Source organism: Sander lucioperca, chromosome 14 (assembly GCF_008315115.2).
Source record: "Sander lucioperca isolate FBNREF2018 chromosome 14, SLUC_FBN_1.2, whole genome shotgun sequence".
Classification (NCBI taxonomy): domain Eukaryota; kingdom Metazoa; phylum Chordata; class Actinopteri; order Perciformes; family Percidae; genus Sander; species Sander lucioperca.
Window position 1 is genome coordinate 2,026,417 of NC_050186.1, and position 16,220 is coordinate 2,042,636.

Sequence of the window (16,220 nt, forward strand, 5' to 3'; positions counted from 1 at the left end):
GTCATTCCTGTGGTGCTATCTAGTGGGCAAAATGTCAGTCCCAGACATTGCATTGGTTTTAGTAATGACATTTCCTGAAAAGTAAAACGTTTACTAAAATACTATACTAAAAATATTTTAGTGTGGTAGTAGGCTACTATAATATGTTATATGTTTGTGTCGTTAACGTGCTAGTATTACAACTTTAAAAACACGATTCGTGTTTCTTTAAGAGACGATGTAAACATTCCCACAGCTTCCGGGTCACTAAATATGGCTAGCCGTTAGCTCTTCCGTTAGCTTGTCTAGTTTTGCTCACGGGTAGCTGTAGACGTCTGTGCGTATGCCTTCTGAACATATTTTACGGTGTTAAAATAACAAATGCAAATGTAATATGCTATGTCATAGTCAAATCAACTGCAATTTTGTGTAAGCAAATGTACTGGATGTCAAGTGTGTGGCCAAGTGTTAGCCAGGTTATTATAGCTAACGTTAGCTAGCTAGCTTTGTGACAGGGTTGTTTTTGTTTAATCACCCGTCTTACTGTTGTAGTTATTAGATAACCAGTTATATGGACTGTGCTTAAATAGGAGAAACACCTAACTGTAGCAGCCAGAATGCCGGGTATGCTATAGTTACTATTTGATGGTAACTTTACGCTAAAATCTAGCCATTATCCTGATATTTCAAAATAAAAGTCTATGGATTTTCCAGTACTGATTGCATTATTATATTGATATCAGATGAGATATGTTGACCATATATAGCCAGTGAAAGCCGCCACCATCCACCCCACTCCATTTCCCCTACAGGATGGCTTCATTTGGCTGGAAGAGGAAAGTTGGTGAGAAGGTTTCAAAGTCTGTGGTGCAGCAGTTTGAGGCTGAGGCAGAGAAGGTTGAAGATGCGGGACTACGTCAGGATGAGGAGGTGGACTGGCTGCACGCCATCAAACGGAGGCGGGAGATCCTGCTGGAGGACTGTGCAGCCAAGAGCAAGAGGCTGAAGGATGAAGGTGCAATGCTGGCTGAGCACGGCAGGTGAGGGATGTTGTTTAAAGCTAGCAGTTTTCTGCGCTTGCTGTTTGTAGCCTACATCAAAGCCAGTGGCAACTTCAAAAATAACAAAGACAAACACATTCAGTATTTGGTCAGTCACCTGTTGCTTTGATAAAAACGACAACTAGTGCTGAAAAAAAACAAGCGTCATGCATACACTATTATTTCCTTTGAAATACATTTTCCGTAAACTGCCAGTTTTATAGCAAGCAAGATTACAATTTGAATCTTATGATACGGATGGCTTCCTATCTGTGTGCTGCTGGATTCTTTTTGTGGACTACTAGATTTGATATCAGGGGCTTAATCATACTGTCCAGAGAAAGTTATTACCATAGCCAGTGAGCCATGGGCTCCTCCTCCTCTGAAGCAGGATCTGCTAAAGACAAGCAATTGGGAAATTTACTGTGAGAAAGGAGTGAGAAGAGAGGGCAATGATGATAACAGAACCTCCAGCTTTTACTTTTTGTTTTGGTTGATCGTAAAGAATAGCCTAAAGCACCCGTGTCAAACTCAAGGTCCGTGGGCCAAATCCGGCCCCTTGCAGACTTAGATCCGGCCCGTTTATCAATTTGGGTTCACAATAAATTTTGGCCCACCTACTTGTGCGCCAAACTAAAAACACAGGAAAGTGTTTTTTAAACTGCAATCACCTGACATTCAAAGCAGAATATGGCAGATTTGCCGACTCTGAGACTCAGAAATCCCCCCAGAAGCAGATATATATATATATATGTATATATCTGAGAGAGAGAGAGAGAGAGAGAGAGAGAGTTTTCATATTCAGGCTGAGAAACAGGTTGTTGTTAAAAAAAAAATGTAATCATTGTTTTGCTTGATTTGCTAAATTCTATGATGGCTAAGGAACTCTTCTGATGACTTTTGTAGGGCTTCATGTCAACAAAAATGCAACAAAAAGCATACAAAAATGTTGGAAAAAGGAACAAATTTACAAAAAGGTGACAAATGTCTGAGAAAGCCACAACAAAGTCGGAACAAAAAAACAAAAATTAGGAAAAAAGCTACCAAAATGTAAAAAAAAAGTGACATGCAGTAACAAAATAACGTCAATGAACTCTACATGTCTGGCCCTTGGTGTGATTCTCTTTTTCTAGTGTGGCCCCTAGTGAAAATTAGTTTGACACCCCTGGCCTGAAGGAAGTCAACTTTGCCAATAACTAGGGACATGTGATACTAGAAATCCTCCAAGGGAGGGCACCATTGTACAGAGCACACAGACCCATTTAACACCGCTGATGGCCTTTCTACTGACTGAATAAAGATTAACATTCAACAAATATTGTATTTCAAAGGCACAGTCAATCTAGAGCATCGAAACTTGAGGTTTTCTCTGTATTTTATTTAATGGCTTTTTCTGTGAAAGAACAAAAGGTGTCGTTTGGTGTCTGCAGTCATACATGTTACTGTATAGAATTGGATTTCAAAAGCCAAAGAGCTGTATTGCTCTCGGGATGAGTTCAGTAAATGGATATAACAACCGTAATTTATATTTTGGCCATGGGAGAAGCTGATCTTCAGGCCTATCAAGATATCTATCTATCTATCTATCTATCTATCTATCTATATTTATATAAAATTATTTATTTATTTTTGAAAAATATGGAGCTTTTTGATTAAAGCTTTTTAAACATAAAGTGATAAAGTAAATTGCTTTTACAATCTACTTGAACACCCTCTGAAGTATACTCTTATGGAGAGTTAATGTGTTGAATAATAGTAACCAGTAATATTATTTTGAATGATATTTCTCTGCTTGTGGAATTTAAAAGGACTTCCAGCACCACTTTTAGTGTGGTATTGTGTGACTCTGGCAAAAAATGACTCTGCCTCCTTCAGAAACTGATATTTCTTTCATGACATTTTAGCCAAATAATTTTATAATTTATACTGTTTATTGATCCCCAGTGGAGAAATTACAATTTACACTCTGTTTGTTAGAAATCACTACACACAGGCCTGAAATACACACACATGCTCAGGACCTATTCATGCACAAATGGAGAGATGTCAGAGTGAGTGGGCTGCCAGTGCTGGACCAGCGCCCTGAGCGGTTGTGGGGGTACGGTACCTTGCTCAAGAGCACCTGGCAGTGCCCAGGAGTTGAACTGGCATCTCTCCAGCTACCAATCCACACTCTGTACTTTGGTCCGTACTGGGACTTGACCAGCGACCCTCCGGTTCCCAACCCAAGTCCCTACGGACTGAGCTACTGCCACTTTGTGAACCCCCCCCCCCCCCTCCCCCTCAGATCAGAATATGTAATGTTGTTGCCCTCAGTGACTGTAATTGTATTTGCAAAAAGAACATGGATTTTGCTGGGGAAATGGTGTCTTGCTGCTCCACAATGGCTGTTTAGAGGTTTGAGATGGTGTCTGGTCGGGCATGTGAGCCAGGTTTTTTTCTTCTTCTCTAACAACATTGATCCGTGATGTCAGTCTGTCCTTACCAAGGTTTAGGTGCTCCTGATGTAATTGAAGAGCTCCTCTAGTACCCATTTGTGATCTTAATCATCTCCTGTTAATTCACATTGTGTGAAGTAGGTGGGTCTGTGAAGGTAGAGGTTTTATGCAACTTTTGGTTGTTTTTCAAAAATGTTAAGGTCATGAGTCGCAGTTAGGTCCACTTTCCTATACTCCCACAATTACCAAGGTTTGCCAACCACAGTTGATATTAAGAAAGATCACAGACACAGTAATCTTCAAAAGGCAGTACATCGAAATGCTTTCTATAACATGGACTAATGGTGCCATGCTGAGTAGAATCTTAAAGGTGCAGTAGGTAAGACTTATAAAACTAACTTTCTGTCATATTTGCTGAAACTGACCCTATGTTCCAGTAGAACTACACGAAGCAGGTAATTTAAAAAAAAATCCAGCTCCACTGGCACCACCTACAGCCTGTAGTGCGATTTGCAAAAATCCACAGCTCCCTGTTCAGATGCACCAATCAGGGCCAGGAGGGGGGGTGTCTAACTGCGTGTCAATCACTGCTCATGCACACGCATTCATTCTCCCTTGTGGGGGGAGAGGCTTAGGAGACCATTTTGGGCTTTAGCGGAAAGGGGGGAGGGACTGAAAAGTTGTCGACGTTCAACTTTTTTGTCTAAGTCCTGGATCTTCACAATCCTACCTACAGCACCTTTTAATAAGGATGACAGATTGCCCTGTCGTTGTTATGCATCAACGGACTGAAACACAGATGAAAGGAAAATAAAAAATCGCCATCGCCTGACTGACTGGTAAATGAATGGTTGAACAAACAAAACAATCAATCAAAAAACATTTTACGATGCACATTGCAATTCGTTTGTAAATCATTTCAAATAGGTCGTACAAAAGATGATTGGCAGTTCCAATAGTCCACGCAGTTGCAAAATCATGCCTCGCTTTATTTCTTTAAAGGTATAGTAAGTGTTGTTAATCCAATACACTTTTTTGTAAAATTCAGTGAATTTCTCCTCACGGTCACCTAGCTCTCTGTTTTCTGTGTGCGCTAAAAGAAATCTGGTGTTAATACAGCTCTGGCTCTGTAAATGGAAATCAAACAGAAAGGAGTGCAGGAGCCATAAAACACTATTCCAGCCAATCAGCAACAGGCAGCGACAGTTGATGGTGGGGGGGAGAGGGAGGAGGCAGCATGTGGATGTGCCGGCCTGCCAGTAGTTATCTGTCCGTGAATCTGGGGGGGGGGGTGGAGCTTCTAAGGGGGGTGGGGGGGTTGAGTTTAAACATCAACGATCTTTGCCCAGCATCGCTTACTGCACATTAAGGGCTAGTTTTAACCGTTGTTTGGGAGGTGTGGGAGTTTTGTGAGGCAGCAACTCACTTCATCATCCAAATACTCGACATAGTTTGCTGATTTGTCCAAACGTCCAGCTGCCATGCTGAGTCTTCAAGCTAAAACTGAGCTTGAAATATGTGGTCTGGCTCTCAGAGGCTGTTTCAAATGTTCAACATCTTCCAAATGTCTGTTTTGTTTGTTGTTTCTTGGTTTATATTAGCTTACTGGGTTAGTGTTGTCATCATAACCATGTGTTGGGCATGTTTCCTTCTTTTGGACAGTAGTATGTGAAGTGATCATAATGTCCCAACTATTTACTCTTTTTCAGAACAATTGTGTGTGTGTGTGTGTGTGTGTGTGTGCTCTCAAGCTTCATGTGATGTATTACATATTGCTTAATTTCCTCACTTTGATTTTGCAGTGTCTTTTGCCTCATATGTCATCAAGATGTCCACACTGCTCTAGTTCCATTTCCTCAGTCCTCTCTCTGACTGTTAAATGGCAGTGGTGTAACTTTTCTCAGGCTTGATCTGAGTTTTATAACCCATCAGTGTTAACGGTCTCTTTGTGTGGTTTTAATTGCTTTAGAATTTTTCAGGATATCTGTCTTCATAAAGCCATAAAAGGTGTAGACACATCAGACATATTTGTATTGTCAAATCCAGGATTTCACCTCATAATCTTTCCAAGCCTGTGTCTTGATCAGCCTATTGAAATGATTCTTGAGTCAATATTGACTTGAGGAGGAAAAGGTTGTTGGAGTGAGCATGAGCATATTCATGTGTCCATTCAATGTGTTAAAAAAATGGAATATGTTTGTCAAAAACCTACAAAAATTGTGAACCTTTATAAATAATTATTACTTAAGTATTAAGTATTATTAAATACATAATTATGCAAAACAGATCAGTGACAGCTGATTGGAATGAGGCTGCAGTGTGACTTCTGCCCACATTTATGCACATCCTGTTTAATTTTGACAGTTATCTGAGATAGCAAGACACTGAGATTGGCTAAAGTATAGCCAGTCTCAGTGTCTTGCTATCTCAGATAAGAAACGGAATACCTTACAGGCTTTCCTGGGAAGAGTTTGATTTGCAACCTATCTATTCACCTCAGTGGACCTGTTTGTGTTTATTTAGCTTGCTGGAACCCCTGTATACTCTGCTACCATTCTTCAGACAGGTAGACAGCTGTATAGCATCAAGAAGCCCATGTAACATATTGTTCTGGCAGCCATTTCTCTTTTATCACACTCCAAGTCATAAGAACAAAGCTTCAATTCTATTTAGAACTTTTTATTTGGGTGAAAATAAGGAATAACTAAAATGCACATAACACAAGATAATAGTAAACATTAACAGAAACATGACTCAGCCATGCTTCATAAAAGTCTATATCAGCTTTTCCGAAGTCGTATGCACGAATGGAAAGACAGGATCAGGGCAGCTTTGACTTCATTGAAAGGGCTTGACGATATCCACTGAACGAACATGTGACCCTGTGTTAGGTTACATAAGATATATCAATTCTCAGGGCGGAGACAATAAAACTGAGTGTCCAATTTCACTGCTTTATGTGGTTGTCTATTTAAGTTGAGCCAAAGTTAATACAAAGACATGTTTAACTCGATGAAGTGCAAGATATCTGGGGCGTGAATAGCTGTGGGTAACTTTAGATCCTAGCCAAAAAACATTACTATAGCAGCACTATAAATGCTAAACTTTAGTGCAATAGAGCTATATGCAATCAATACACAAGCACTTAGCACTTTCATTATTACAGGTTCTTTTTTTTAAACTGCTGTGTAGTCAATGTCAAATGAAATGTCTCTTATGTTTTTAAAATGTTTTCATGTTTTTGTTGCGAAGCAACGGACTGTAGCACTGTGGCCAAGACAAATTTCCCCTTGAGGACAATAAAGTTTACTCAACTTTACTCTAAATAATTCAGAGATGTATGTCTATTTAGTTGTATATCACATTGCGGTTTACAGTGCACCAGTAGACAGCCAGGTTCTGGTTTGTGATGCTATAAACAAACTCCTTTTGTGTGATTAATCCAGTCCCAATCCCAGTTCTATAATGTGTTGTTAAACCACAGTGTGTATTTTCTCTAGGCACTGGGAGGCCATTAAGAAGTTGGACGAAGCCATTCAGCTGACTCCAGACAACCCACTTCTGTATGAGATGAAGTCTCAGGTATATTATAGATCTATATGTTACTTTAACATATACTCATTTTTTCACCATGCTTATCATGTCATGTCTTTCTATGTTTTTTAAATGTGTCTTAAAAGAGTACTTTGCCGAAATATGATATTCCTTATTCCACGCATTCTTCCTCATCTGACAGGGATTTTGTGTTTAGGACATACCAAGGAAATCATAACCAACATACAGTAAATCAGTCACGTGCAACAACTTTAAAGATAGCTGAACACATATTCCGTTAATGTTCTTTGGTTTGAGAAAGCTACTGACCACCAGCATGCTGTGTATGCACTTCTACATATCCCTACTGTGTGTGTGTGTGTGTGTGTGTGTGTGTGTGTTTAATTATCAGCCATCATGGCCACATAGATCCTCTTTCAGCTGCCACTTTGGTATGCTTTTAAGCTAGATAAGTGATATCAGCACGGTGATGACATAACTGAAAGTGTGCAGCATGTTTCCAACAGCTTTCATTTTAGCGTTTTAGCTCTTTAGCTCCTTTCTCTTGTTACTTTCACTTCCCCTGGGTCGATATAACTTTGTGACTCTTATTTTGCCATCATTCCTCAGCTGCTTTTCCTTTTCTTCTAACATAGGCATTTTGGAAAAATATGGTTCCCATATATTTGGTAAAAAGTGGAGAAGCCAGAAGGTAGACAGACAGACTCCATTATTTCTTATTCATTTATTACAACTAACACAATAAAATATCTCCCTATAGCCATAACCAGTGTATGCCTAATATAATAGTATCCATTATAGGATATTTGAGAAGGAAATCATTAGAGGACCAGGCCAGGAAAACCACCACAAAGGGGATTTTTTTTTCCCCGCATGCTTTGGCTGACTCGAAGTTTGACATAAGCACACTGCTTACTGTAGATTCAGCTCCATTGTGTTTGACTACACGTGTACAGTATAGCACATCTAACATATTAGTGTCCATTATCTGGCTAAAAAACAGGTTGGACCTCATCATATTCCCATTACTAGCCCAGATGACGAGAAGGGTTACACTGATTCTGGTCATTTACATCCCTTCATCGCTTTCTTCTTAACTCAATCAGTGTTGTGCCTAATACGTCCCCTGTCAGTCTGTATGTCTGTTACAGCAGACTGTAGTGCGCTTTGGAGGAAATTGGCTCCATTTGTAAAGCGCTCACCACTTCTTCCTGGCTATATGGAAGATTTCAGCTGACTGTGAGAAGTGACCCTTTTGGTCATTTAAAACTGCTGTAGAATTTGTGGTTAAGTCATGAGGTTAATTGAGCTTTTCTAATGAACATTTCTTGCTATATTCCATTGTGATATGTATCTTTTAAAATCTTCCTTCGGTATTAACCAAAGACTGTCTCAGCTCCATGCATGTTAATAGTTTTACAGCTCTCATGCCGTTTTGGTTCAGCCAGAGACATTTATCAGTATTAGTTGCTTATCAGTGGACGTTCCTATGAATCAAGCATAGTTGTTAATGCGATAATGTGTCTGGGTTCAGTGTGCCTCTATGGATTTTATTTAATCATTAAATGGTGCTATTGTTGCATCTTAATTTCTTGCATCTTTAAAACTCACTCGTTTTAGTTGTGTTTTTTGTTGTCAAAATTGCACTCATGTTCCAGAAGAATATGCGAGTAAACAGATTACTAATAACAGAGGAATATTTGAGTAAACAGATTACTAATAACAGAAGAATATGTGAGTTAACATATATCTAATAACACAATGTGTATGACAGTGAGATGATGCACTAAAACCAACAAGAGTATACATCGATGCCACACTGTCAGTCTAGCAGAGAGTCAAAGTAGACTTGCTTTACACAACCTTAAACCTGTATCTTCTGACAGCAGCAGTACAACAGGTTTTTTTAAGCACTTGTTTCAGTCGCCGCCCTAGGCAGAAAACTAAACTCCACCACTGCGATAATTAGTGAGCCTCTTGAATAACTTTTGGTCTCAAATTAGTTTTTTTCACAGACTGGTATGCAAATGGTTGCACAATGGTTTCATTTTTTGACAGCTCTTGTTTCCTACATGACAGAAAAGCAAAATAAATAAAAAATTCCCGGTGAAACAGCATTCATCTACTTAGTGTCTGAATAAAAGATGATTCATAAGACTGCTGGGCCTGGCAATGTTAGAGAGGTTAATGAGCTCAGTGCAACACTGTTACATTTGAGTACAGTTAAATAAATTACAGAAAGCAATCTCGTGACCATGACTGTGCTATTGTTCTATTCTCTACATTGTGTTCTAATAGTGAATGAGTCACATCGCTAGGGCTTGTCTGGTCTATATAATATAAAAAAGTAAAAAATCACCCCTTAAAGGTTTCAATGAAACGTTTTCAAAGCACATTAGAGATGTGGGAAGCAAAAAAAATGATTGTGTTGATATCAGAAATCACACTTTTGTTGTCCTTTTGTGAAGGTAATTCTTAAAGAGTCTATAACCATGTCTGGTTTCTCCACAGGTACTGACCATTTTACAGGAAGTGTTTCCTGCTGTGAAGGCAGCAGAGATGGCTGTGAAGTTTCGCCCTCTTTGGTGGGAGGGCTGGCAGACTCTGGGCCGTGCCCAGCTCAACCTGGGAGAGGTGGACCTGGTAAGTATGGCCGTCAATACACCCCAAATAAATAGAAAAAATTTAAATGACGGCGTGCTCGCAAAATCTCTCGAACTGCAATCGAATTCAGGGCTGTCAAGAAATGTGAGTACTAGATGGAGGAATTTGTCAGTCATAGCAGGAGGAGACATTAACAAAGGAAACAAACTGAACCTGAAAAAAAAACAGTAAACAATTAACATTGTTTGCAGATGACTGTGTATTAGAGGTGGCTGAGACTGTGCTCACTGTGGTAATCGAATCCAAAGGCATTGTTTAGTTGTAGTCAAAACGGCGCCATTTTGCCCGTGCAAGCACACCAAATTCAAGCTGGCACATATAGACTGTACCAACATTCACTCAGTAGTGTTGCATAACAATCAAAGGCCCTAATGATCTTCATTGGAATGGCACCATTTCATTTTTGAATGTTTGATTTTGCAATGAACTGTATCTGTTTTTGTAGCCGGCTATAAATCAGTTTTGTATTAACTTTTTGAAGGGCTGTTAAAATACGTCAGTTATTTCTGTTTACTACTTTCTGCAAACTCCATCTGAGATGTTCCTCTTTCAGCCTGGGGGCTTGGACGATTGCTTAAATTGCCCCAGAACACGCCGGGACCTGTGGGTGGATGAAACCTGCGGGTCTGAGTTACACTGTTCGCCCATTTAGAGCCAAGCAAACTGGGCTGAACTCCGAAACCCTTCAGCTAATAGCACTGCATGTCATTCCTCGAGCGAGAGACCTATCCTACGGCACTTAAAACAACAATGGGAAGTGTTGAAAGTTACCTGAGCTGAAGCTAAACCAAATATAGACACACCTCCTTGTATAATGAAACTATTGGGAAGGAAGGGAAAAAAGGCACATCTATTTTTAGCAAGGCTTGTTCATTCAAGTTTTAGAGCTTTGTCTGCATCAACATGTTTGATTTGAGCCTGTTTGTGCAAATGTGAGTGCCGTGATTCCACATTTTCTCTCTCATGAGTGAGTCTGTTCTTTTCCTTCTCGTCTTTAATTTCCACCCAAATAAAACAAACCTATAGCTTCTGATTTAGTGTTTACTCACTTCTGTGTTGTTTATGTTTTAAAAGCATTGGAAACTGCATTGACAGAATGACAGCTCCGTCGCCATTTATCTTCCCATTAGTATCATTCAGGAGCCGGTTAATCTGCCTACTGTGGCATTTTGTCTGTTGAAGGATTACTTTGGAAATAAAGACTTTACAAGACTCCAGTCTGTTCAAGATGAAACTTGATATGTTATTTTGGGCACAGTCCGTTTCATTAGTCAAATCTATTACAGTTCACCTGTCACAGACTTCTTAAGTTGAACTTGACCGTGCAGGTTATTCACGGTTACGAGTGGGGAACACTTCCTATCAAGTTGTAAGCATTGATGCAATACCTATTGAAAGGTTAATGAGAAGCCTTAGTCTTTCACATAGAAACTAATCATGTGTTCGGTTCATACCAGTTTATTCTTTTGTTTCCTTACAAAACTACTGATTGAAGATGATCAGTGTTGCAGTGTAGTAACAAGTCCCCATTTTATTAAAGGGCCAAGAAAACCCAGTTGGCAAAGTTTGTTTTGGTCATTAAATCTGACCTGGCTCACTGTATCACTGGGAACAGGTGCCACTGAAAACAAACTGAGCTGTCCTCATCAGGACGTGAACACAACCCTGTCTTCTCATCTGTACATAGTGCTTGTAGGGGAACTCCAGCCATTTAGTATTGCACTTACATTAAGGATGTCCTGAGCTGATCCAGAGGATCTTTATCGGGGCAGATCCGGGCATATTTTAATGGATCTAGGTCGATTTTCTTTTTTTTTTTTTTTTTTTTACTGTAGTCAACTGTGTTCTGTCTACCTAAGCCTGCTAATGTTGCAGCGTTGCTCTCCTTTAGTACAGTGCGAGCAGAGCGTGTGAATGTGAAAAATTAGGTTAGTTGGCAAAATTCACAGATTTTGAATCTTTTATCTCCCCTCCCTGTTTCTCATCATCGAAGAGTTGTGTACAGTCACAAAACATTCACAAAACAAAAAACAAACGTTGCCGGCAGCAGGTCGTGTCAGCTGTCAATATTTAACAATAATTCCGTGTGTAGCTTGATAACAGGCTAATATTAAACTTGGCCGTTGTCCCTGAGGGCTTTGTATTGTAAATCCAACAACTCAACAATCTAGCTGATTGCATCAGGTCAGTTTCAGGAGTCGCATTCTCTTAGTTAAACTTTTATTCATATTCATATCTGACTTTTAATCCTTAGTACGAGAACTGCCTAAAAAGACTTCACTAAGGTCCTACAGAGCCTCAGAAGACATTATACAACATTTCTTTTGCTGAGTAGCACTGCTCTGTAAAATTAGTCGAGTGCTCCTTAAAATTAGCTTAACATGTAGTGTTCTATGTACTTGTTTTGTCTTCACTGCCTGGGTGCTTCATCATCTGCTACTTTATAAAAAAGTAGGTCTGAAAGTAAAATTATGAGATTTGGTGAACTACTACCAAGACGGGTGTTCAGCCACGGTTATTTGGATAATTGTGAAGTCTTTAAGGTGGAGCCAACTTCACCCATTTTTCATTTATCTAACTGGCTTCATTACCATATTAACACAGAACTATTTATCATAGAATGTGCTTGACAGATTTCAGTTTGGGTGGGAATCTCTTGGCACCTCACGATTCGATTCCGATTCAGAGGCCAACGATTCGATTCTAAACCGATTATCGATGCATCTCGATGCAACAATTTTTTAATGTACATTTCCATGCGTGATTTAAAAAAATATACATATAAATCTGAGTTTGCTACTCAGAGTTTGCTAATCACTTCCTAGACAAAGCAGCTAGACAAAGCTTAGATTTTGACATATACAATATTTGTCACACACAAGTTTTAATGAAAAGTTTTGTCTACTGAGGTTTTTGTTTGGTAGTCGTTCCATGCTTAAGCCTTAAACATGCTTGTGAAAGTCACCTTCTCTCTCAGTAATCTTCCATGTCAGAGGCTCAGTCATGTTTAAAGGTGGATAATTGGCTTCTTAGAACATGAAACATGAGGTGGTCAGATGTAATGTGATAAAGTAGATGAACAGCCTATATGTGTTTTGCCTAATTATTTTATGTATGTCTTACATTATCATGTGTATATATACAAAAAAATGTTTTTCCTTTTGGCCATTTTTGTGTGTTTTTTTTTCTGCCTAAAGTTGTTGTCCATTATCCCATCCTTCTTCCTTTTCTGATTTGTACTTGTCTGGAGACAGTAACTTTTAAATAAAAATCAAAAAAAAAAAAAAAAAATCTTAAATAAAATAAATAATCGATTATTAACTTATCAGAATCGATAATCGTCCGAATTGATTTGAGCTCATCAGTCATCTCGGATAGCATTTAGGGATGGATTTATTTATTACAGGCATCAAATCGTCACAGCTAAGGCTTGACATCAGGACCCCATAAACAATTGGAGGCCGTTTGTTGTTCTGTTCAGTGGGACAATAATTTTTTACATCGATCTGCAACTGCCTGAGAGCTATTGATGTTTCCTTAATGAAACCATAAGTCTACCTTGCAGCACAGCACGAAGAATGCTTGTTGACATGCTGATCATGCACCCACCTGCTCATTCAGCTGCACAGATACCAACGTCATACCATTCATCTGTCTCAATTACAGTGAACCGCGCAAACAGGAACTGAAATAATTCCGGCTAAACGTTCAATTTGTTGGAGACTATAAACCTTTTTAAAGCTTGTGTTTGAATCCTAAGCTCATGCGGTACTTGTCCCTGTAGGCTGTGAGGTCCTTCCAGGTTGCGATCCACCTGTGCCCATCAGAGCGCAGCCTGTGGCAGGAAGACCTGGAGTGGGCATGGAGGTTACAGAAACATGATTTAGCAACCAAGGAGAAGACCCGGTACGAGGAGGAGACCAAAGAACGGATCCTTAATGCCCCTGAGCTGGAGCAGGACTATGACTTTGAGTCTGATGAGGTGTTGGCAGCCTGCGTGGCCGTTGCCGAGCGACAGACACAATATGAGGAGCTAAAGAGGAGCGCCGTGGTCATAGACGCTGAGGGAAATGTAAAAAATGTTCTCCCCGGGGAAGAGGGATCAGAGGACGCAGCAATACCATCAAATGAACAGTTTGTCAAAGCAAGAAGACTTTGAATTGGTTTCAGTATGAATTGATTGTCCCGGTTACATTTTTTTGGACTGAATGCTTTTTATTTCTGAAACCACAGTGAGTGTGTGAAGCATAAAAAAAACCTAGTCAGAAGCAAACATGAGAACTTTGAGTAAATTGCAACAGAATGAAATACAATTGAGTTTTGTTGTTTTACATTTTCCATCCATTTAATGTGTTAAATGTGCATGCAAAGTTTTTACATGTTTTGAAGCTATACACTTTAGCATCTCCTAGTTCTATGTTTCCTCTGGATAGCGCAGTGTTTTTAGCTAACAGCTAATGTACTCTGTGGTTACAATAGAATCTACTTTATGACACTCTGAAACAAGAGACTTCCACTTGATGGAGTCAGAAGGTTTCGTAGGTTTTATTGAAAATGAAAAAAAAGGATGTGCCTGGTTGAAATTGGCAACATTTTCACTTGGGATTATTTATCAAATTTAGACAATTTACAGGAAAATGTACAAATAAAGAAGGCAAACAAAAGCTCAGATCGCACTAATAATCCTATAGATGAAGCAGTGAAAAGCTGCTAACACGTTAATAGAGGAAACACAATCAGCATTTGTGTTAAAGCGGTTTGCTTCTATAGTAGATTAAATTGATTTATCTAGTTGTAAGGTAGTATTGATCTTTGAGGTTTCAATGTGTCTGTGTTTGGTTGTTAGTAAAAAAAAGAGCATGCACGCTCAGCAAATTGTCAATGAGTGACTAAACATGAATTAAAAGGTATATTAGGAATCTGTGTTTCCGGTAGTGTTCTTTCCTTAGGGACTTTTTGAGTCCAGTGGTTGTCTTGTACTTATGTTTTTTTTTCTGGAGATGAGTAGTAGGATTTTGACCAAGTTGTTGAACCAAATGTTACCATTATAATGTTTAGTATGTGAGAAAGTAACAAGACTCATGCTACGTTTACACGTGGCCGGCTATTTTCATAAACGGACATTTCAACCTCTCCGTTTTCAAAAATAACATTGTGCACAGCTTTCAGTTTTCAGAAAAGTGTTTGTTTACATGTACCCGTGTATATATATATATATATATGCCGTCAATGCCGTCAAGATCATGCCAAACCTCTAGGTGGCAGTGTAACGAGAAGCTCAAGCCCACGTTAGCCAATCAGAATCCCCAAAATAGCAACCACAGCAACGAATCACTTCCTCTCTCTTCTCGTCCTCACTTCCTCGGCTGCCTAAACCTCCGTTTGTCTCAGTTTACACGCAAACGTACAAACAAAGTTTTCCAAAATCTCCACTCTGGCCGGAGGTTTTAGAAAGACTCGTTTTCGAGTTCTCGCGTGTAAACGAAGGGCACAAACGAAGGGCAATGTCTGTTTTTCAAAATAACCATGTACGTGTAAGCAGGGCCTAATGCTGCATTCCAAATCACATACTTTTTCTTTTTACTTTTAGTATGCACTGCAGCTGCCCTTACAAAGTACTCATAGTGTTGCATGCAGTATTCATACAATTGGGACATGCTACTTTGTCATAATATTGCATCTTGAATCTTGACCCTCTTGCTCATATATCCGTTGCAGTCCGTAGTCTGAGCTGTCGTCAGGCTGTCATCTGTCTGTGCTCTCGCAGCAGCTCAGTCGATGTGACATATCTTCTGCTGCGCAGAGGTTGTGGGTCACAATAGCCAGAAAAGCATGCTGGCTTGCATACTGCCAAATGTGACCGGATGCAATAGCACGTTCGGGTATTTTTGCATACTTAATTTGACATACGATGTATTGGGACATGTTAATGTTAGACAGGTAACATTTGCTAATTAGCACTAAACCGAGTACAGCTGAGGCTGATGGAAATGTTGTTAGTTTTGCAGGTATTTGTTTGTAAACCAAAGTATTGGACAAACTCATATGTTGACCTGAAGATGACACTAGATGACTGAGTTACATTGCGTCCCTAGAGCCACGCCACTAGCATCAGAGCAAATCTAAATACAGGGCTAAAAAATGCCAAAACAAATCAAATATTATACAAAAATAAAGTAGATACATGTGTGCTCCATGTTGCGCAAGTAGGAGATTCACAGCCAATAACATAGTTGTTGTCTTTAGGATAATAAGCTATTTGAAAACTGTTACTTGAATCATTTTTTTGAGAATAAATTTAAATATGGAAAACAATGTTGGAGCAAAATTAAATAAATTAAAACATTCTGCATTTAGCAATAAGGAGCTACTACACACTGCACCTCTAGGAGGTTATGAATTTCCTAAAATGTCAGGGGGGAAATGAGCTTCAAACACTTTGATCACACTTCTATATAACATGCTACACAGACAAACCACAGGTGTCAATTGCAGTAGCAAAGAAAAGTACATGCAAAAGAAAAAAGACCACAAGCTGCAGCGT

At 39.3% G+C, this 16,220-nt stretch overlaps 1 protein-coding gene across 3 annotated transcripts; it reads left to right on the plus strand.

Moving 5' to 3' along the window:
* The first annotated feature begins 28 nt into the window (after positions 1 to 28).
* ttc33 (tetratricopeptide repeat domain 33) lies at positions 29 to 14,595 on the plus strand. Of its 3 annotated transcripts, none has more exons than XM_031317830.2 (5): positions 29 to 316; positions 792 to 1,019; positions 6,958 to 7,039; positions 9,524 to 9,655; positions 13,461 to 14,595. In XM_031317830.2, exons 2-5 carry the CDS (start codon positions 793 to 795, stop codon positions 13,833 to 13,835), a joined length of 816 nt encoding a protein of 271 aa, XP_031173690.1. In that variant the 5' UTR covers positions 29 to 316; position 792; the 3' UTR covers positions 13,836 to 14,595. The 3 variants fall into 3 exon arrangements, with proteins under 3 accessions (XP_031173690.1, XP_031173689.1, XP_031173691.1); XM_031317829.2 differs by having other exon boundaries at positions 247 to 368; XM_031317831.2 differs by lacking the exon at positions 29 to 316 and adding an exon at positions 369 to 627.
* Positions 14,596 to 16,220: the final 1,625 nt, after the last annotated feature.

Excerpts from the sequence above, each read along its gene's own strand:
- ttc33 (XM_031317829.2), top strand. Across the intron at positions 1,020-6,957 it reads ATGCTGGCTGAGCACGGCAG|GCACTGGGAGGCCATTAAGA; the intron begins GTGAGGGATGTT and ends TATTTTCTCTAG. Across the intron at positions 9,656-13,460 it reads ACCTGGGAGAGGTGGACCTG|GCTGTGAGGTCCTTCCAGGT; the intron begins GTAAGTATGGCC and ends TTGTCCCTGTAG.